Here is a 20,811-nt window from a genome sequence, read left to right as displayed (position 1 = left end):
TCCCGGTTTTCTGCTCTTCTATAGGGATTTTGTTTCAGTGTCTCTTCCTCTGGCCTGTGCAAATAATGACAGGGGTCAGGATGGAAGCTCTCCGGGATTTGCTATTCAGAGCCAAAAGACCATGAGAAAGAGAGGCAGCCGACATTCCAGAGGGAAAATGCACAATCCCTCTCGCCTTATAGCGAGTTTGAGAAAGTGCTATTCCTCTGGAATTTCCCAAACAGGACTCAAGCCAGCAGCCCAAGTGATGAATGGGAGGGTTGGGTTGCCAAAAGAGAGAGGGGTGGGGGTGGAGGAAAGAAGAGAGATGGAAAAAGCATCCAGCAGGCTGTTTTTCTTGAGGTTTTAAGTGTGTTATTAACCTTCTTCTCTCTTGGCCAAACAGTTTATGGTTGAGCAGTCGCAGAGAGCCATTCTCTCTTGCCTTAAATCTAAGCAGCTTTCCAGGGAAGATTCTATTGGAATCAGTGGGACTTATTTTTAAGCAGCGAGTGGAGGCAGTATGGGGCCCTGCTCTACCAGCCTCGGTCTGCTCTCAGCCAGCCCCCACCCTACTTCCTTCCTTACAACCAGTCCAGCTGCAGGGTCCGTTGGCTAACTCTTCCTCCACTTCAATGTTTCCCCTTGCAGGGAAGAAGATGAGAACAAAACTAGAATTTGTTGGCTCTGCCTGTCATTGGCTCAGGCTTCAACTTTGGTTGTTCTCTGTGTCCTCCACCCCACTGGTGCCAACTGGTCACCAGCTAAGACCACTTTAAGTAAGGGGAGACATGCTAGCATCTGATATCTGCCATGCACAGGATCCTGGTGAATTGTTCACAGAACGAGTGAATGGCTGAGTTCTTTTACCATCTTGAGTCTGATGAAGAGTTATGGAGAACTCAACACCTTGCAGGGGGTTTTTGTGATATTGTGCTGGCCTAATACAGGCATTAGGGATGCGGGTGGCACTGTGGGTTAAATCACAGAGCCTAGGGCTTGCCGATCAGAAGGTTGGCGGTTCGAATCCCCGCCACGGGGTGAGCTCCCGTTGCTCAGTCCCTGCTCCTGCCAACCTAGCAGTTCGAAAGCACGTCAAAGTGCAAGTAGATAAATAGGTACTGCTCCGGCGGGAAGGTAAACGGCGTTTCCGTGCACTGCTCTGGTTCGCCAGAAGCAGCTTAGTCATGCTGGCCACATGACCTGGAAGCTGTACGCCAGCTCCCGCGGCCAATAAAGCGAGATGAGCGCCGCAACCCCAGAGTCGGCCACGACTGGACCTAATGGTCAGGGGTCCCTTTACCTTTAATACAGGCATTGCTTTGATATGGATTTTATAATCCTTGGTCTCCCTCTTCCTCTGTACATTCCCCATCCCCCAGTCACTGTATTCCATTACTTTTCCCTGCCCCACCCTGGTTTTCAGTTTGCTTGCTCTCTGCAGTCAGCTGGCATTCAATGGGAAACATCGTTTAGCTGTTTTTGGGGCATCTCCCCCGCTTAATTCCTCCTCCCTAAAAATTTTTGTACTTCTGCAACATTTGGCTTACTTTGAGCCTGCTAATATCTCCTCCTTACTTGTACTTCTACATAAACTTTGGAATTAGAATATGGGATTTAAACCTGCGACCGTTGCCTCGCTCACAGCTCCTGTTTCAATGACTCTCTTCTCTACAAATACATACCCTAGTGCTTGGTATGTTACCTCTCTTTGGAGCAGCTTCAGACTGTTCTGATGGCTCTTCCACCTGCACATAGAGCCGGGGTAGAGAATTACACAGTGTGTGAAGTAGCAGGGGACTTGCAATGTGGTTTGTAGGCAGTGAAGGAAGAGTACGGGCTCTGCTGCTAAGCCGAGACCACCATTTTTTATAACCCAGTGAAGCACAAAGTGGGAGCCCACGGATTAGGAATGGAAAACATTGGAAAGAGAGGATTACAGTGCATTACATTAATTGCAATAGGAGCTTAGAGCTGGGCTTGCTGAAGACACTATTAAATAAGGCACAAAAAGGATGCTGGCGTTATCTGTCAAAAGTCCCACTGGAATACATATTGTAAGAACAGCGTTCACATCCATTGCTGAGTTATTTTCTTCATCAAATTTTCCTCAATAGGGATTTTTAAAATCATGTTTTCCTATCTGGAGCAAAAAATACTTTCTCAGCTTCACATTAATGTTCCCAGAACAAGTTTCATGCACTAAAATGCCTAACAGGCTGAAAGAGGTCAGGGAAGCCCACTTATGAGATATACATTATGAGATATACATTATTATGTATTGTCATTATTATTAATTATTATTTATATATCGCCCTTCATCTGAAGATTCACTGAATCCCCATCAGATTTATTGGGGGATAGAGCAAGGCAGATTCTTTGCTGCTTAATATACCAAAATACTGAGCTATATACTGAAGATATAATACTGTTTATTATATCTTCTTCATATCAAGGCATTAGCCTATTATTAAATTAAAAACCTATTCCAAAATAGTTTCAAGCTGGTGTTTCAGCACTGGCTGCAAAGGAGGGGGTTTCCACTGACACCCATTACTTTTATCAACACTAATCTGATCACACCTAGTTAAAAAACTTAGGAGAGAGCTGGGTAGGCCACATGAGAGCGGACCCAAGTTGGGACTGCCCCCTGGGGAACTCCCACACCTATGCCTGCCTGCAATTGGCCAATCTGCAGGCAGGTCTGCAATTCCACTGACGTGGCCGTTGCCAAGCCATCAACACCACCTGCCATTAAAGGTAAGCGGACTACATGGAATTTAGTTTGGAATGCTTAAAGCACTTCAAGTATGCTATACTTAAAACATGGGCCAGCAACACGGCACCCATGGGTGCACACGTAGCCTGAGGTCTTTGCCGCCCCCCCCAGACCCAATCAAATTAGGCATGAAAAAAGGCCTCCAATCAGCTTCAATTATTTGGGGATGATGGGCACTGCACAACACCTGGAGAGCCAGAGGTCAGCCACGTTGCCTAAGGCGGGTGTGCGGCCTCATCCAGAACAGGTAAGCTGCTATTGCAGGTTGAATATAAGACACAGCCATTAGAGCGAAGGGTTTATTGTACACCATTTTCAAAACATTTACAGAAAGTAATTTCATAGCAACAAAATGAAACATTTCTGGGAAATTAGCTGCCAGAGCTAAAACAAAGTAAACAAGGAAGTATTCCAGAGACAGCGTCATTTTATGTTAAAAGGGTAGCGGCGACCTTGGAGAACTGCTACTTCTTGCCAGATTTTCACTTTAACCACGTTTTTCAGAAGGAAAAGGCTTGCTCCATTTAGTCCATCAGTGACATAGCATATTCAAAATGAAAAAAAGGAAAAGTACTACTTGATGTATTTCTCCATGAACTTTTTGTGAAATTCAGACCGCAGCGTGTCATTGACGAATCTTTTGTCCTTTTTCATCTCATCGACTCCCTTCGCACAGTTCTTGAAGACCACGTCATCGTCCCATCTAAATACAGGAAGAAGCAAAATATGTTAACCGTAAAAATTAAAGAGAAAATGTGTGACATCACAAGAAGACAAAAGGTAAGGAGCGTTAATCCATGCTATAGTGCAATATCCACCAGCCACAGCCAGCAGTGATTTGTGGGGCTGTGCACTGGACTTGATGTGATTCATTACATATCTATGCTGATTTTTATTCACATGAATCACAAGGGGCTTACAAACAATAAATAACAACATAATAGTACATCACAAATCATATAGAACAATTAACAAATAATCAGTAAAACCATTACAATTCATAAAACACTATTAAAATAAATGAGAAAAACAGCACTATTGGGGGGGGAAATCACATTATAGGATTCACAAAGTACTACAGCATTCATAAACTATAAGACAATATTAACGACGTTAAAAAAACAGCAACCAAAAAATAAACCTAAGCATACAATTAACATTCATTAAAAATATTCTGGAACTGTGAAATTGTGGAGAAGTTGGGAACAAGTAATTTAGGTGGACATCCCTATGTAAAGCAAGCACCTCCATACCTCCTCTTCACTTTGAAGTTTGCCTGAGGCTGAACTGGACCAGTGAGGTTCAACAAAGGGTTCCCACTCAGGATGTTCTCCATCCGTATCCTCTCCTCTTCAGCTTTCTGCTCTAGTTCCTGGCAAGGTGAGAAAAAGATGGTCCGTGAACTATAACATAGACCCTATTTTCTGTTCCACCTGATTTTGAGGAAGCTGGGGACTTGGCCTCATAAAATTCCCAACCATCTTGTCCAGTCTATTTAGGTTTCTCTTTTCTGTTTTTCCTTCTTGCAGTACCTGGTTTTGAATTAAAGGCAGCTGTCACCATTACAGTGCTGAAAACAAACACACGGCAAATATTGGCTCGGTGTGCAGCACGAAACTGCTCTGGGGTTTTGGCTTTATGTATTCCCCTCAGCTTGGAACAATAAAGTCAAAACAATGGAGGGCTGATCTTCAGATTTCCCCACAGCAGGGCATGGTTATCTCTTGATATGAATTCTCTAGGAAGGGCAGGGAAGGCTGTAATGGAGGTGGTATCACTCTGCACATCAAAGAGGGCACTGAGTCCAGAAAGCTAGACATCTCTCACCCACAAGCCTGGTTTGTTTGTCTGTATGGAAACCTGTGCATCTTCCTACATGCAGTTCCTTGTTGCCCATGGCGACCAAGCCAGGGCTTAAATATATATGGCAGATCTTCTGCATTAACAGATTCAGGACCAGCAGAGCATTCTAGAGGGGCCACATGCAGAAGTGTACCAGGTTCAACTCCTACTTAAAATAATATTGGAGAGCAATGTTTAAGGCAGTTTGAAATATTGAAAGGGATAACTAGAGTTGGCAAGGGAAACAGAACTATTAATGCGATAATGAAAACCAAAAGGCAGCTGCATAGGGTTCTCAATCTTAAACAGCTTCTGCTGGCCTCTAGTGGCATCAAACAGTCATTTCTGTGTTTTTTTAATAATATTTATTAACAGTTTAAAGAAAGAAAATTAAACAAGACAATACAATACATTACAAAGACAAAAACACTACACAAAACACTGAATTAACAAAACAAACAATTAAAAACACATCCAATAATTTCAAAATCTTATCTTTCATTCACTTGTTTCAGGGACCTCCTCACACCTCCCTTTTTGTATTCCACTTCAGTTAACTGTTTCAGCAATTCCTTTCCATCTTCCTCTGTTTTCTGTCCTGTAATTTATCTTAACATATTCTAACCTTATTTTTCCCTTTAATGCATTAACAATCTATTTGTACTTAATTCCTTATAACATTTCTGCTAAAGCCATATAACTTCATTCCAACATTTTCCTAACACAAACAGTCATTTCTGGAAACTGTTTTCTGTAGGATTTTTATACAGCGGGGGTAGAAAACTGGATTCTGACATCCCCCAGCCGCCATGGGACACTTGGGAAGGTGGGTGGGAGCTGCCCATCTGTCAATCACCTGGTGTCACCATGACATCAGATGAAGAGTTTTCCTTTTTTCCTTGGCTTGAATTAAAGTCGTTTGCAAAGGAACAGAACGTTCCTTTTGCCAATGTGGTTTAAACTGCACAGGGAAAGGAAGTGTTTCCCTGCAGGGCTTGCTGCAAGAACAGAGCAAGACCTGCTTTGCGGAAGGATCAGCTATAGTATAGTATAGGCTTGGCAAGAAACAACAGAATGTTCACTCTGTGGCTTCCAATCCATTTGGCCTGAGGGCTGGAGGTTCTCCCCTGAAGCTACACAGCAGCACCATTCTGCTCTGATGTAAAGTAACCAGGGCTAAGACTTCACTTTGGAGATCAGTGGATTACCTACAAAGGGACGGGGGTCGTTAAAACTATTTCTGACATAACAAAATCACGTACAGCGTGTGTCCATTAATGTTTTTTGTTGCTCGAAAGGCTAATTACTTTGAAGTCTTCAGGCAGGGATTTCACACACACACACACACACACACACACACACACACACACACTTTGAAAGCTAGATATACAAGTCATTAGCAGCGTAATGGCTGCAGAAACACCTGGCTTGCAGAAAGCTCCAGATTAGGTCCCTACATTGTGTCTGCTTCAAAGGATCCAGGCATTGGAGCTAGCAGAGACCTCTACAGGTTAAATGGGCCAATGACCTGCCTATGGCAGCTTTTATAATAAGAATTAAAAGATGCTTACCTTTCGGGCCTGCTCCTCAGCCCGCTCCTTCTTGATCTTTTCTAGCTCAGCTAAAAGAGCAGCTGTGTCGTCGTCACTCTCTTCGTCATAGTCCTCATCTTCATCCTCCTCCTACAGATGCAGCAAAGTTTTAGCAAACACTGTCCCATCTCCTACCCACCGTGGAAATTTAGGCAGAACTTTGTGCATAGCGTTACAGACAACGGCATCCTATTTCCAACACAACAGATCAGGTGAACCTCCACATGAACGTCCTACACAGACATTTTTGCACTCTGCAATTTTTGAAGGCCCATGCGATGTGCCAATATACTGCCATGTGCACGGCATGCAAGGTTTTAAGTTTAAGCACACCAACCGCAGTGCTTCAAGCTTGGCCTGTGTTGCCTAAGCTTACTAGCCAATCTCAGTATGACAAAATGCTCCATCAAAACAATTTGGGTTCAGCGCATCTTGTCAGTTTCCTCAAAATTGACAGTATAAAAATCATCCTCTCTTCTCTACATCCATATGACTGTACCATTTTAAAATGAAGTGACTGTTCCTCTAAAATTCAGGCCTTTTTTTTTTTTGAAATTTTTTTATTTTCAATGCAGAATCATAACAAAAATTTCAAACATTGAATCCAAAATAGTACTATACAGACAAAATCCCCGGAACATACACACACACATACATATATATATATATATATATATATATATATATGCAGGTTTTGGTGTCCTCGGGTGTCTTCCCGTGTAAAAGTTGGGGTGTCTAGGCGACGTTTCGACGAGGTCTCACTCGTCATCTTCAGGCTGGTGCTTTCGGCTTCTTGTTACTGGAACAGAGCGGGATCTCAATGTTTGAGTTCCTATAAATACTGTAGAGGGGGTGTGGTGTCTAGCCTCCAATGTTCTGGGCAGAGAGGAAGTTCCCAGGCTAGTGTGCCTTTTCTTCTTTTGTTCCTTAATTACTTGAGAGATACCTTGAGTGATTTCTTGAGTGATATCCTGAGTACCACTTAGGTGGGTCATTAGGTGTGGATTAGTTGCTAAAGTCTTTGTGTCTTGACCTCTTGAACTTTGTGAAGAGTTTTCCTGAGAAGATGGCTGTATTGCACTTAGTTGTGCTTTGGCTTGGCTTCGTGTATAGGGGCGAGCTGTGGTTTTGTGGCTTGTGTCAGCCAGATCTGTGTAGGGATTGCAGGGGGGTGCAGCATCCGGAGGTGCCACCATGGATTGGCTACTGGATGGTGTCAGTAATTCATCTGTGGAGAGGGTCTGGGTTTGGGTCTGGTGTGGTTGATTGGTGTTGGCGTTCTGTGTGCCTCTGGATCTGGTGTCAGTTTTTGTGGGGAGGGCTAATTTCCAGATGTCTGGCAAGCGGGATGTGTCGTCACGCTTGTTCATGTTGTGAGGGTGTTTCTCTATCTCGATGGCTTCCATGATTATTCTCTTGTGGTGATGTTCCGTGTTAAAGAGCCGAAAGCACCAGCCTGAAGATGACGAGTGAGACCTCGTCGAAACGTCGCCTAGACACCCCAACTTTTACACGGGAAGACACCCGAGGACACCAAAACCTGCATTCCTGTACCCGTGAAAATCTACGAAAGCATATATATATATATATATATATATATATATAAATATATATATATATATATATGCAGGTTTTGGTGTCCTCGGGTGTCTTCCCGTGTAAAAGTTGGGGTGTCTAGGCGACGTTTCGACGAGGTCTCACTCGTCATCTTCAGGCTGGTGCTTTCGGCTTCTTGTTACTGGAACAGAGCGGGATCTCAATGTTTGAGTTCCTATAAATACTGTAGAGGGGGTGTGGTGTCTAGCCTCCAATGTTCTGGGCAGAGAGGAAGTTCCCAGGCTAGTGTGCCTTTTCTTCTTTTGTTCCTTAATTACTTGAGAGATACCTTGAGTGATTTCTTGAGTGATATCCTGAGTACCACTTAGGTGGGTCATTAGGTGTGGATTAGTTGCTAAAGTCTTTGTGTCTTGACCTCTTGAACTTTGTGAAGAGTTTTCCTGAGAAGATGGCTGTATTGCACTTAGTTGTGCTTTGGCTTGGCTTCGTGTATAGGGGCGAGCTGTGGTTTTGTGGCTTGTGTCAGCCAGATCTGTGTAGGGATTGCAGGGGGGTGCAGCATCCGGAGGTGCCACCATGGACTGGCTACTGGATGGTGTCAGTAATTCATCTGTGGAGAGGGTCTGGGTTTGGGTCTGGTGTGGTTGATTGGTGTTGGCGTTCTGTGTGCCTCTGGATCTGGTGTCAGTTTTTGTGGGGAGGGCTAATTTCCAGATGTCTGGCAAGCGGGATGTGTCGTCACGCTTGTTCATGTTGTGAGGGTGTTTCTCTATCTCGATGGCTTCCATGATTATTCTCTTGTGGTGATGTTCCGTGTTAAAGAGCAATTTGGAATCTGCAAAATTAATTTTGCACACAGAACGCCAACACCAATCAACCACACCAGACCCAAACCCAGACCCTCTCCACAGATGAATTACTGACACCATCCAGTAGCCAGTCCATGGTGGCACCTCCGGATGCTGCACCCCCCTGCAATCCCTACACAGATCTGGCTGACACAAGCCACAAAACCACAGCTCGCCCCTATACACGAAGCCAAGCCAAAGCACAACTAAGTGCAATACAGCCATCTTCTCAGGAAAACTCTTCACAAAGTTCAAGAGGTCAAGACACAAAGACTTTAGCAACTAATCCACACCTAATGACCCACCTAAGTGGTACTCAGGATATCACTCAAGAAATCACTCAAGGTATCTCTCAAGTAATTAAGGAACAAAAGAAGAAAAGGCACACTAGCCTGGGAACTTCCTCTCTGCCCAGAACATTGGAGGCTAGACACCACACCCCCTCTACAGTATTTATAGGAACTCAAACATTGAGATCCCGCTCTGTTCCAGTAACAAGAAGCCGAAAGCACCAGCCTGAAGATGACGAGTGAGACCTCGTCGAAACGTCGCCTAGACACCCCAACTTTTACACGGGAAGACACCCGAGGACACCAAAACCTGCATTCCTGTACCCGTGAAAATCTACGAAAGCATATATATATATATATATATATACACACACATATATATATATATACACACACATATATATGTATATATGTGTGTGTGTGTGTGTGTATATATATATATAACAGAAAAGGAAAAGGAAAAGAAAAAAAGGGCAAAGGAAACAAAATTAAACTAAACAAAAACGAAAAAGCACACATCTACAGAACAAAACCATGTCATTACATACATAAACACAAATTGACTTCCTTCCTTTGTTCTAAGACCTCAAAAAAATTACTCTTACTGTATTGTTGTGTCTAATTAGATTACTTCCATCTTTGTGCTTTTTTACACCATTTTTCTTATTCTTTAACCCTGTAAAGCATCATTCATTACATACCAATATACTAACTCCAGAACAATGTTTTTTCATATACTCTTTAGCACAACCCCATTCTTTTAATAATTTCTGGTCCGATTGTCCCCTTATGCAAGCTGTGAGTCTTGCCAGATTTATGTATTCACAAAATTTAATTTGCCAATCTTTCACTGATGGAATTTTTCTGCCTTTCCAGTTTTTAGCTATAAGCATCCTGGCAGCTGTTGTTGCATAGAGGAATACTTTCCTTTGATTTTTGGGGATATCATTTGTAATTAAACCTAAAAGGAATGCCTCCGGTTTTTTACTAAAAGATATTTTAAACATCTTTTTGAGTTCTTCATAGATTTCATTCCAGAATTGTTTAATAGGTCGGCATTCCCACCACATGTGAAACATTGTTCCTATTTCTTTTTTACATCTCCAACAGGTATTCGATTTTAATTTGTAAATTTTAGCCAATTTTACTGGAGTTAAGTACCATTGGTACACCATTTTCATAAAATTTTCTCGTATTGTATAACATGCTGTGAATTTGATGTCATATTTCCATAATTGCTCCCATTGGTCCAGCCGAATTACATATCCTATATCACATGCCCATTTGATCATAACTTCTTTTACTTCTTCATCCTTTAATTCCCATTCTAATAATAAATTATACATTTTGGATATATTTTTTTTTGAGTTTTGTAATAATACTTTTTGTAATTTTGATTCTTCTTTTTCAAATCCTATTACTTTATCCTGGTTGAATATTTGTGCAATTTGGTGATATTGTAACCATGTGGTACAGTATTGGGTCACCTCATCGTATGGTCTTAGTTTTAATTGGCCCTGTTCTTCCTTTAGGAGCTGCTGGTAAGTTGCCATTCTTCCTATAGTATTTTTCTTTTTAACCGATATTACTTCTAGCGGTGAGACCCACCATGGGGTTTTTGGTTCTAACAACCTTCTATGTCTCACCCAGACCTTGTATAATGCATTTCTAATTACGTGGCTTAGAAATTCTTTATGGACTGCCACTTTGTTATAAATTAGATAGGCATGCCAACCATATCTGTTGTTCCATCCCTCCAAATCCAAAATGTCACTGTTATCCAATTTGATCCAATCCTTGATCCAAGTAAAGCATGCTGCATCGTAATATAGTCTCAGGTCTGGGAGTCCAAAACCTCCCCGCTCTTTTATGTCAGTTAATAATTTATGTTTGATCCGTGGCTTTTTGCCTTGCCATATAAACTTTGTTAGGTCCATTTTCCATTTTTTAAAACAATCATCTTTACCTCATTTGAAAAAGGAACAGAAGTTTTGGTAAGATATTCATTTTAATAGCCGAAATTCTACCCCAGAGTGTTAATTTCAATCTTGTCCAAGTTTCCATTTCTCTTTTTGTTTCTTCCCAAATTTTTTTATAATTATCTTCAAACAAATTTATATTTTTCATTGTTATTTGTATGCCTAAATATTTCACTTTTTTTACAATTTGTAATCCAAATTTTTCTACCAGTTCCTTTTTCTCTTGATCTCCCATGTTTTTTACCATTAGTTTCGTTTTTTCTTTATTCAAAGCAAAACCTGATACCCATCCAAAGTTTTCCATTTTTTCTAGAGCCTTTGCTATGCTTTCCTTTGGATTTTCCACCATTAAAACTAAATCATCTGCAAATGCCCTTATTTTGTATATTTTCTCTCCTAGGGATATTCCATTTATTTCTTGATCCAATCTGATTTCTTGATTTAATATTTCCAAAACCAAAATGAATAACAAAGGTGAAAGTGGGCACCCTTGCCTGGTGCCCTTCTGTATTTTAAAATAATCAGTCGTGTCATTATTTATTATTATATTTGCTTCTTGTTGTTCATAAATTGCTTTTAACCCTCTTGTGATTTGGTCTCCCATGTCCATCTGGTCTAATAATATTTTTAGAAATTTCCATGATACTTTGTCAAACGCCTTTTCCGCGTCCACAAAAACAAAGGCTACCTTCTTACTTGGTTTCATGTCTAAATACTTGATCATATCAATCACTGTTCTTATATTGTCACTCATTTTCCTGCCCGGCAAGAACCCTGCCTGCTCTTTATTTATACAATCCTGCAAAACTGTCTTTAATCTTGTTGCCAATATTTGTGCATAGATCTTGTAATCATTGTTTAGTAATGATATCGGTCTATAATTGGTTATAAACTCTTTATTTCGTCCTTGTTTTGGGATTACTACTATGTGCGCCTGTTTCCAGGTGTTGGGAATCTTCCCGTCTTCTAATATTCTATTTAAGAGTGTCTTCATAGGTGATAATAATGGTTCTTCTAATTTTTTGTAATGTATTGCGGTAAGACCATCTGGGCCTGGGGATTTTCCCAGTTTCATCTTAATTATCGCTTGATAAATACTGTGGGCAAAACAGGTGCCTGACAGCCCATATATCATAGAATTCCACAGTCCTAGACAGGCAGACAGGTCAGAAGACTTATGGAGCCCCAGGAGGCTTGCAATGCACAGCTGCCGGACTGTGTTTGCTGTAGCTGATCGCAAGTTGTACATGCTTATCCCAAAGAGGCCCTGCAGCAGGCGTGGGGAACCTGTGGCCCTCAGATGTCATTGGGCTTCAGCTCCCATCAGCCCGGCCAGCGGACGAGGCTGACACAAGCTGCAGCTGGGCAACAGGTTCCCCTCTATTGCCCTAGAGAGGCACCCCGTGCTTCTGAGGTTTAAGCAGGGAGAAGGATTATGCCAATAAAGGATGAATGAATGAATTTTGTCAACACTTCAGACTCTGATATTAGAAAGACTGTCATAGTTCTGCTAATGGACTACTATTCTGATAGCAGGGTTGTACCCATCAGGGTTCCTCGGCTGATGAAAAGCACCTTGAGCCACTGTCAGCTTCCATCAATAGGTCAGGGATGTGATTTTCACTAACTCCCCCTTCCCACTGCACCAGGGGCTTGGGGAAAATCAACAAAAATCACCTCCCTCCCTGTTATGCTGATGGAAACCTCTGTCAAAGCAAAAAAAAAGGATGCATCCAGCCACCCAATGTAGCTGAGTGGAAATATTAAAGTGGCAAACACTTGTTTTCGCTTCCTTTGATGAAGCTTTTGTTGGTGCCCCAACAAGAACCTCACTACTGATTTTTAAAGCATCTGTTTTTCTGTCCAGCAAATACTGTTTCCCAACATCCAAGAATACATACGTCAGTCAAAGGATCATCTGCATCCAGGTTAGCTGCAGGGATCTGATCTAGCCGGGGTTTCTTAGACACAGAAGAGGACGTTGTGTGCTCTGGGGGGCAAACACAGGAAAAACCATAAGAACTTGCGTGACCAACAGCAATAAAAGAAAAGTGTGACCGAAACATAGAGAATCACCAACACTAAGCTTAATGCAAACCGAAATGCAAAAATAAAATAGAATTACTAGAATCATATGAATCTTTTGCCAACACAAACCAGTATGAAGTCATTTGTTGCATGTACAACCCTGCCTGGCATCATCTCACTCTCGGATCAAACTCCTTCAGATGTCTGGGGAAACCCACATTAAGGAGACAGACTTGGCTTGATCCTTGCTTTTTGGAAGAAGGTCTCAAAAGCCAAGGAGGGTATAATAATTCTCTCTTCTACTGCTTTGTTTTGCAATTCGCTCTCAGCTGGCTGAAACTGCAATAATTAAAGCCCGGTTTCTCCTATTAAGCTCACGGTACCCTTAACATTACCCCATCTGAGGAGCAAATTTGCCAGGCAGGGATCTATGTGGTGAGGGGATCTCTCCTGATCTTCCAATACTTGCACTTTTTAAAATAGGTTTAATGCAGGTTTTAATGATGTGAACTGCTTCCAGACTTTTCTCATAGTAAGAATTATACAATATTTTCATTTGAATTTTAAAAATATTTTAGAATTTTAAAAAAATTTAAATATTTTAAAAAATACTCTTATTGTCTACATACAATTCCTTGCTGCCTACGGGTACCCAGCAAGTGTTTAAATGCTTATTCTACTGGGATTAACTTTTGTTGAATGACTTGAAACTGTCCTTGAGACACAACGTGATTCCCAAGCAGCCTGAAAGTCACAGCCTGACCACCTCTCCAAAAGGGAAAATAATCTGCCAAAACAACACAGACCTCGCGCAGGCCTGTCTCTGTTCTTTTCCCTCACGACAACTCTCTCCCTCTCCTCCAGTTCTCTCCTGAAGTCACGGTTGCGTACCTCTTCAGGGGCATCCTGGGTGGTTTGTCTGAAACAAGAAGCAAGAGCAGAAACTGAAAGGAAGGAATTATCCACATACAGCTGACGCATTACAGTTGCTGTGACTATGAGAGGTGACACATTCGTAACAAATATCACCTCGGCCAAATGCTCATCATTTTACTTATTACAAATCACTAACCCACTCTGAAGACTTCTAGAGCACCTCGACACATTTAAAAAGAATAATTGGACACTTAAAACAACAGAGAATAAGCTTTTTTAAAAAATAAAATATGGTGGCAGCTGAGTCTCCCTGGCAAAGGCATTCCAGGGCTAGGAGCCATCACAGGAAAGAGGCAAAGGGACCTGGAGAAGGGCCTAAGAGAATGAAGGAAAGGATAGCATTTCAGATACCCCATATGCCAAGCTGAATTGGGCTTTGAAAGCTGCTGTTTTATGGCAAATGAGTCATTGCCCCATCAACCTCAGGGTGCCCTTAGCCAATCCCCACCTGCCCCCTTTATTACTTATAACCTGTCCGGGGGCAATGTCTGTCAGCTTCCTCCTCAGTCCCAGTGTTGCTCAGCAGGGAGGAATATGGGGACAACCCTAGATTTAGCTAGCTCTGGCTGCCTACAGCTCCGACCCTGTTCACTGCTGGTCTCCATTCTTTATGCTCTACCACTTCCAATGGGCAACAGCCACCATTGACTTTTAAGGTTAAGGACCAGTACCAGAACTAGCAAAGTAGTACTAGGCAAGCTATTATTCTTGCAGCTTCAACCCACTTCTACAGTAGGGAGATAATGACACTGCCCAACATTATCAGTAACTGCAAGCTTTCGGCATTGGTTTGGAAGCAGATCCCTTCAAATTACAGGTGCCATTATAACCCCACAGTACACATGAGGGATAGGGAAGCTGAGGAAAAGGTCCCAAAAAGCACAGCAGCCAAAAATCAGTCAGATTTTTTACTGGGCCTCATGATGAGCCTGTTGTTAGTTTAAACTGCATGCTCGTACCCATCTGGTTGTGGAATATACTTTGCCCTTATTGCCCATTTGTGAAGTTCCACAAGAATTCTGAGATGGCCATACAGTGGTGGGAAACCTCTGGACTGCAAGCCTAATTAGATTCAGCATGCTGACCCATTTGGCTCATGGGGCCATTTTGGTCAGCCAAAACCCACCTCCCATATACCTGGTGCCATATATGACATCAAGTGCAGGGCAGGTGAAGATATGGCTTGGCTGAAAGTAGAATTTATAGGAACCACTGAGCAGCTGATTGCTGTGTCTTGCAAAGTGCTGTTCCTCTACCTATGCAGTTCTTCAAACTGCTCAGATAAAGAAAAATGGGTCACTGGCGGTCAAGTGATTGACAAGCCATTTGACACCCTCCTGTCAAAACTGGTCTGCAAGGGTGGGGGTGGTAAGGATCTGTATCCAATTCACCACCCTTTCAACAGAGTTAGTTTTGCAAAGACATCAACAAAAGTTAATCGCTCACACAAATTACAAAGAGTTTGTCTGTCTGCCCACCCGCACAGCATTTGTGCTATGCTGATAGCCAGAAAGAAAACAAATAATGAAATCACTTTTAGTTTGCAATTTTTTTCCTGTAGCAAATCCTACCTGCCAAAGGGACAGGAAGAACTATTCCCTGCTAAACACAAAATAAACACTGCAGAAAACAGCCCCCACAAGAAACGTAAACTGTTACCTGTATTTGATTTTAGTATGAGAGGGAAGATCTCGGCTGGAATATTGTTTGGAGAGCTGACTTAAGTCACCTTCTCCTTTCCCTCTCCCTCCTCTTGCAGGTTCAAACGTTGGTCTAGCTGCAGTAGTCATCTTTAATACTGTGAGATCAAATGCACATCATGGATGGAGGCTAGAGCCTGCCAGAGCAAAAAAAGCATCAAATCTAAATCAACATGCATAGCAAGCCTTATTACCACACACTGCAGTCCCACATAAAATCACTCCTCTGCGGCAGCTATTACATTTTTTAAAAAAAGCAAGATAGCTGCTTATGACGCATTGAGTACCATGCACAATTTGGTCCTACGAGCCTAGGCAGCAAATCAGGAAGGCCCTGCCTTAATTCTCACCTCTACCATAACCTCACTACTTGGACTTTAGCAAGCCATTCTGCAATAAACCTCAACACCACACTCTTGTAGTAATGATGGTGATGGTACTGACATACCCGAAAGTTAGCCAACTGGGTGCCCTCTAGATATTGCTGGACTCCCATCAGCCCTACCCAACATAGCAAAAGGTGATGGGAGTTGTAGTCCACAGAACTGGACTACAGTTGGAGGGCGCCATGTTGGCTGCCCCTACCTTACAGGGCTGCTGTATGGCATTCAACTGGATAATACATGGGCACTGCTTGGAGCACTTGAAAACGCTAGGTGGGCATTGAGACCACCTCCTTACCCTTACATTCCGTGTGCTCTGGTTTCCGTCACGGTATCCCATTGCACCAGAAGCGGTTTAGTCATGACCTAGAAAGCTGTCTGTGGACAAACGGTGGCTCCACTGGCCTGAAAAGCGATATGAGCGCCGCAATGCCATAGTCACCTTTGACTGGACTTAACGTGTAGGAATCCTTTACCTTTACCCTTACATTACGGCATAGGAACGGAGGCAATACTCTTCCATTCGCTCCTACTATTCTGCATTGATTCACCGAATAATCCATTAAATTGATTTGCTGCCATCCCCTCGACATAGCTGTCAACTTTCCCCCCTTTTAAAGGGAAATTCCCTTATTCCGAATAGGACTCCTCGGAAGAAAAGGGAAAGGCTATGCACCTCGTTGTCATGCACTGCAAAAGGACATGCTTCGCATTTTAACCCCCTGCACTTTTAGTGCGACCCGCCTTTTTCCCGATTATCTTTGTACAAAGAAACGGTAACGGCCGTTCTGTGACGGCTTTGCTACTGAAAACCAAATTCTGATTCTTAAAAAAACACACGAAGCCAGGGTCTCCCTGCGCGGCAACCGACCTAAACCACCGGCGTCTCCTGCTACGCCAGGAGAGCCCTGCTGGGCCAGGCCAAAGGCCCGCCCGAGGCCCCTGTGTTCTCACCCGTGGGCCGCCCAGGAGTCAGGACCTAAGGCCTCCCCTCCTGCGACCCCCGCCAAAGGCTCCCCTGTCGCGGCTTCCGTGCCTCCGAAGACGCCCCTTCCCCCGCCCGAAAGGCTCACCGGCTGCTCCCTCCTCACGGGCACCAGGGCGGCGCGGCCACTAGGCCGGCAGATCCGTCGTAACCTCCGCACTCCCGGCAGCCACCGCGCCCAAGGCCGCAGGTGCGCGCGCAGACCACGAAGACATAGAGGCTAGAACAGGCTAGAAAGACGCGCCGCTCTAGTTTCCGGTTAAAATAAATAAATAAATAAATAAATAAATAAATAAATAAATAAATAAATAAATAAATAAATAAATAAATAAATAAATAAATAAATAAATAAATAAATAAATCGCGTCGCTCTGGGCATAAGCACGTCTATGGTCGTGCGATGGCTAGGCTGCGCGCGGCTTCAACTTTCGCCTCATCTCTCGTGGGAAGAAATGGAGAGCAATCCAAGAGGGAGGTGGGGCTGGAGACAAGACTCAGGGAGGCTGTAATGCGCAAACGTCATAGAGGATACCATAGAGATGGAGGTAGAACGTCTTCGCTCCTTTTTTTTTTCTCCTTTCCGTTGCGCAAAATGGCGGCGGCCAGTGGGAAACCAGAAGTTCCGGAGAGGCGCGCTTTTACCACGCTACTCGTGGACTTCCGCCCTCGAGGACAACGCAGTGGCGGGAGTCGGGGAAAGGAACGGTCTGCTTACGTCACGCTGCTTAGGATGCTCCGCCCACGAAGGGGCGGCGCCTGGTCGGAAGTGAGATTATTGCTCCCCGTGAGTTTCTGTTGCCATGGTGATGGAGAGAGGCTGGAAAGGCTCGAAAGGGAACAGTTTCTGGAGCAGAGCAAAGGGCTTCTGAGTGTATGCAGAGTTCTTTCCCCACCCCGCTCCGTAAAGATAATCTGCCGTCACGTGCTTGGACTTGCTTCGTAAACCACTTGCCTTTCTTCTCTTTTTCACGGGATTGAAGGATAGCTGTTCTGGTCCCACCATTCAAGGCACCTCGAGGGACCCGACAGCTTTTCTTGAGCTACGGGGACAGTGGCTTCCACTTCCAAACCTTCGTGACTCAGCAGCTTCTTTTCACAGTAAAAATCAACAAGTTTTATCCCACTTTTTCCCTGTTCAGTGGTTCAAAGAAAGCTGTAAAAATCTATATCTGAAATGCTAAAAGTCATGTTAAGCCACGAGAGGTCCTCAGGGAGCTGCAGAACTCACCAGAATCCCTGAGGTGCTGTAAGGCGTTACAGTGGTACCTGAGGTTACATACGCTTCAGGTTACAGACTCTGCTAACTCATGAATATTACCTCGGATTAAGAATTTTGCTTCAGGGTGAGAACAGAAATCGCACGGCAGTGGCAGGGCAGCAACAGGAGGCCCCATTAGCTAAAGTGGTGCTTCAGGTTAAAAAGTTTCAGGTTAAGAATGGACCTCTGGAACAAATTAAGTATGTAACCAGAGGTACCCCTGTAAAGACAAACCACAAGGTCTGTCTGGGGACCAGGGGCTTGTCCACATTTGAGTATTATTTAGCTGTTGTTTTTTTTTAATTATTATTATTACTGCTATTAAATTAAATTTATATACCACCCTTCATCCAAAGATCACAGAGCATTTTGCAACACTTTAAATTCATGGCTAAATTCACAGCCCCCATTCAGATTAGACTGGAGTAGTCCACATCTCCATGTATTTGAATTTGTATATATTCTGGGAAGCAACTTCAGTCTTTATTTGGGGTCCCTTCAGGCGGGTCCCAAACCAACTGATGACAAGAAAGCAGATTCTGGCTAAACATCAGGAGTAACTTTCTGAAGGTAAAATCTGTTCAACAGTGGAATGGACTCCCTTGGAAGGTGGTGGTCGGCCCTCATGCATGTTCACTTCATCAAATCTGGCCCTCTTTGAAAAAAAGGTTTGGGCACCCCTGGGCTAAGATGACCCCCGGGGTTCCTTCCAGCTCTACAATTCTATGTTTCTATGACCCAACTGGGAAGGAGCGAAAGGCTTAGGTGGGGCTGGTAGAGCATGTGCTTTTGTACAAAAATCCCCAAGTTCAGTTCCTGCCATTTCTAAGACTTGGTCCGGAATCCTAGGCCAAATTCACGACATACTTTTAAAGCACCACAATACCATTTAAAACACTTTAAACAGTGGTTTAACAACAAATCTTCAAAGGGAAATCTGTTACTTGCAGCTCTGTGAGGGGAACAGGGGTCTTCTAACAACTCACAGCACCTTAACAAACTACAGCTCCCAGAATTCTTTGGGGGAAGCCATGCATGTTTAAAGTAGTGTCATAGTATTTAAAATATATAGTGTGAATGTGGCCTAGACAGCTGCTACCAGTCAGGGTAGACAATAGTGTGTAAGATGTTCCTACTTATTTTGACTTTTCTTTAGTAGAGCAAGTCTGTAGTGGCTCCCTAGATTAAAAATCCAAGCTTTTCATTTCAATGCATTGAGGGTCTTCATAGAATCGTGATGCTCCTACTATCAGTTCTTCCATTTCTTTGGGCTCCGTTTAGTTCTCATGTATACCTATATTTACCAGCTTATGTTATGCTTCTGATAAAGTGACTATTATCTGCACTACCAAGGTTTATGCCACATTACTCTGTTAATTAAGGGGGCCACAAGTCTATCAAGGTGTGGGTATTGTTTTTGCTGCAGCCAACTTACTGAAGTTCATGTTTTAAATTGACATCTCTCAAATGCTTCCACCCAGCAAAAATATGCAACTGTGCATACCGGAATAGCTAAGTGGAAGGCGGGGACCTTATCAAGGTTTTCTTTTTTCCTCCTGATTTGCCACTTGTAGACGGAGCAGGCAGAAATGTTTCTGAGGAGGAGTGGTAAGGAAAGAAGCTGTCCGTCCAGTTCATAACCTGCAACTTGAGTCCCACCCTTTCAGCAATGTCTCTCTTCCAGACCTGTCCCAGAATTGAACACGTGTTTGTGATACAAAAGATGCAAGCTCAGTCTTGCCTTCTGTGGAAAGTTGGAAGGGATTTGACACTTGTTTCAACAGTAAATATGAAAGCTATGTCAAAATACTAAATCTCCCATTTGTTGCCAAGTATTTACTTCTGGCAAAGAGAATCAAAGTAACACCTCATTCCACGTTAGGGCTTGCACAGAGGGTGTGATCTATAACAAAACCATTTATTTAATAGGCTTAAGATAACAATGGATGGTTGTGATGATGTTCTGGCACTACAGACACAGTGCTCTGCGTTTAGAGTCAACAGCAAGGAACACGCAACTGAGATTCAAATTGGAGAAAGTTTGCACCCAAGGCCCCTCTCCCTTGGATTCTAATGCAGTAGATTTTGGGGGGTTTTTTCTAAAGAATAAGATACAAAGATGCAACCATTTGAACAGTTGGTACGAGAGAATCCAGATGATATTCCACCTGCTGGTGCGTGTTGGCATCTGTCTGTCTCGGGAGACAATGGAGGAGTGTGCCTTTGGGGGTGAAGTCAAACTTTTGGAAGGTTGCAGTGCTTGCTGTGGCTGTAGAGACCGATATAGGAGAAACATGTTTTGTTACAGCTGGGGCAGATGAAGGTGTCTGGTTGTGTGTATCCTCTGTGAAATATACTCAGAGTCGCAAAGTGATTTCATGCTCTTTATTCAGCTCATAGTGGTGAGGAGGAATGAATCAATGTCCCCTCAAAGTATCTGCTTTATATACATTATTTACACAATGGGCTGCACATGATTGGCTAATTCTGGAATTCTACTGTAAGCCAATCAGGTTGTGGATTCACTTATATCTGGAGCATGATTGGGTGGTTCCTGCCAACCAATCATATTGCTGCATTGTTCTAGGACCAATCAGACTGCTGCATTCTGAATCCTATTGTTCTAGGACCAATCAGACTGCTGCAATTTGGATC

At 43.2% G+C, this 20,811-nt stretch overlaps 1 protein-coding gene and 2 long non-coding RNA genes across 4 annotated transcripts; 2 read left to right on the top strand and 1 right to left on the bottom strand.

Moving 5' to 3' along the window:
- Positions 1-3,043: 3,043 nt before the first annotated feature.
- Positions 3,044-17,130, bottom strand: CWC15 (CWC15 spliceosome associated protein homolog). 2 transcript variants are annotated; one of them, XM_083737422.1, is made up of 7 exons: positions 16,987-17,130; positions 15,490-15,667; positions 13,701-13,813; positions 12,768-12,856; positions 6,172-6,282; positions 4,012-4,130; positions 3,044-3,461 (listed from the first exon to the last, which is right to left on the bottom strand). In XM_083737422.1, the coding sequence occupies exons 2-7, from the start codon at positions 15,618-15,620 to the stop codon at positions 3,332-3,334; spliced, it is 693 nt and encodes a 230-aa protein (XP_083593548.1). In that variant the 5' UTR covers positions 15,621-15,667; positions 16,987-17,130; the 3' UTR covers positions 3,044-3,331. The 2 variants fall into 2 exon arrangements, with proteins under 2 accessions (XP_083593548.1, XP_083593549.1); XM_083737423.1 differs by lacking the exon at positions 16,987-17,130 and adding an exon at positions 16,868-16,892.
- On the top strand, positions 3,434-13,753 carry LOC310843964. Its single transcript, XR_014563832.1, has 3 exons — positions 3,434-3,538; positions 12,734-13,046; positions 13,638-13,753. It is a non-coding gene; the product is annotated as an uncharacterized lncRNA (long non-coding RNA).
- A 305-nt stretch (positions 17,131-17,435) lies between the features above and the next one.
- On the top strand, positions 17,436-20,503 carry LOC310843855. Its single transcript, XR_014563703.1, has 3 exons — positions 17,436-17,996; positions 18,659-18,726; positions 19,731-20,503. It is a non-coding gene; the product is annotated as an uncharacterized lncRNA (long non-coding RNA).
- The last annotated feature ends 308 nt before the right edge of the window (positions 20,504-20,811 follow it).

Source organism: Podarcis gaigeae, assembly GCF_964106915.1.
Source record: "Podarcis gaigeae genome assembly, chromosome: 4".
NCBI lineage: Eukaryota > Metazoa > Chordata > Lepidosauria > Squamata > Lacertidae > Podarcis > Podarcis gaigeae.
This window is presented reverse-complemented; position numbering and strand designations above follow the sequence as displayed.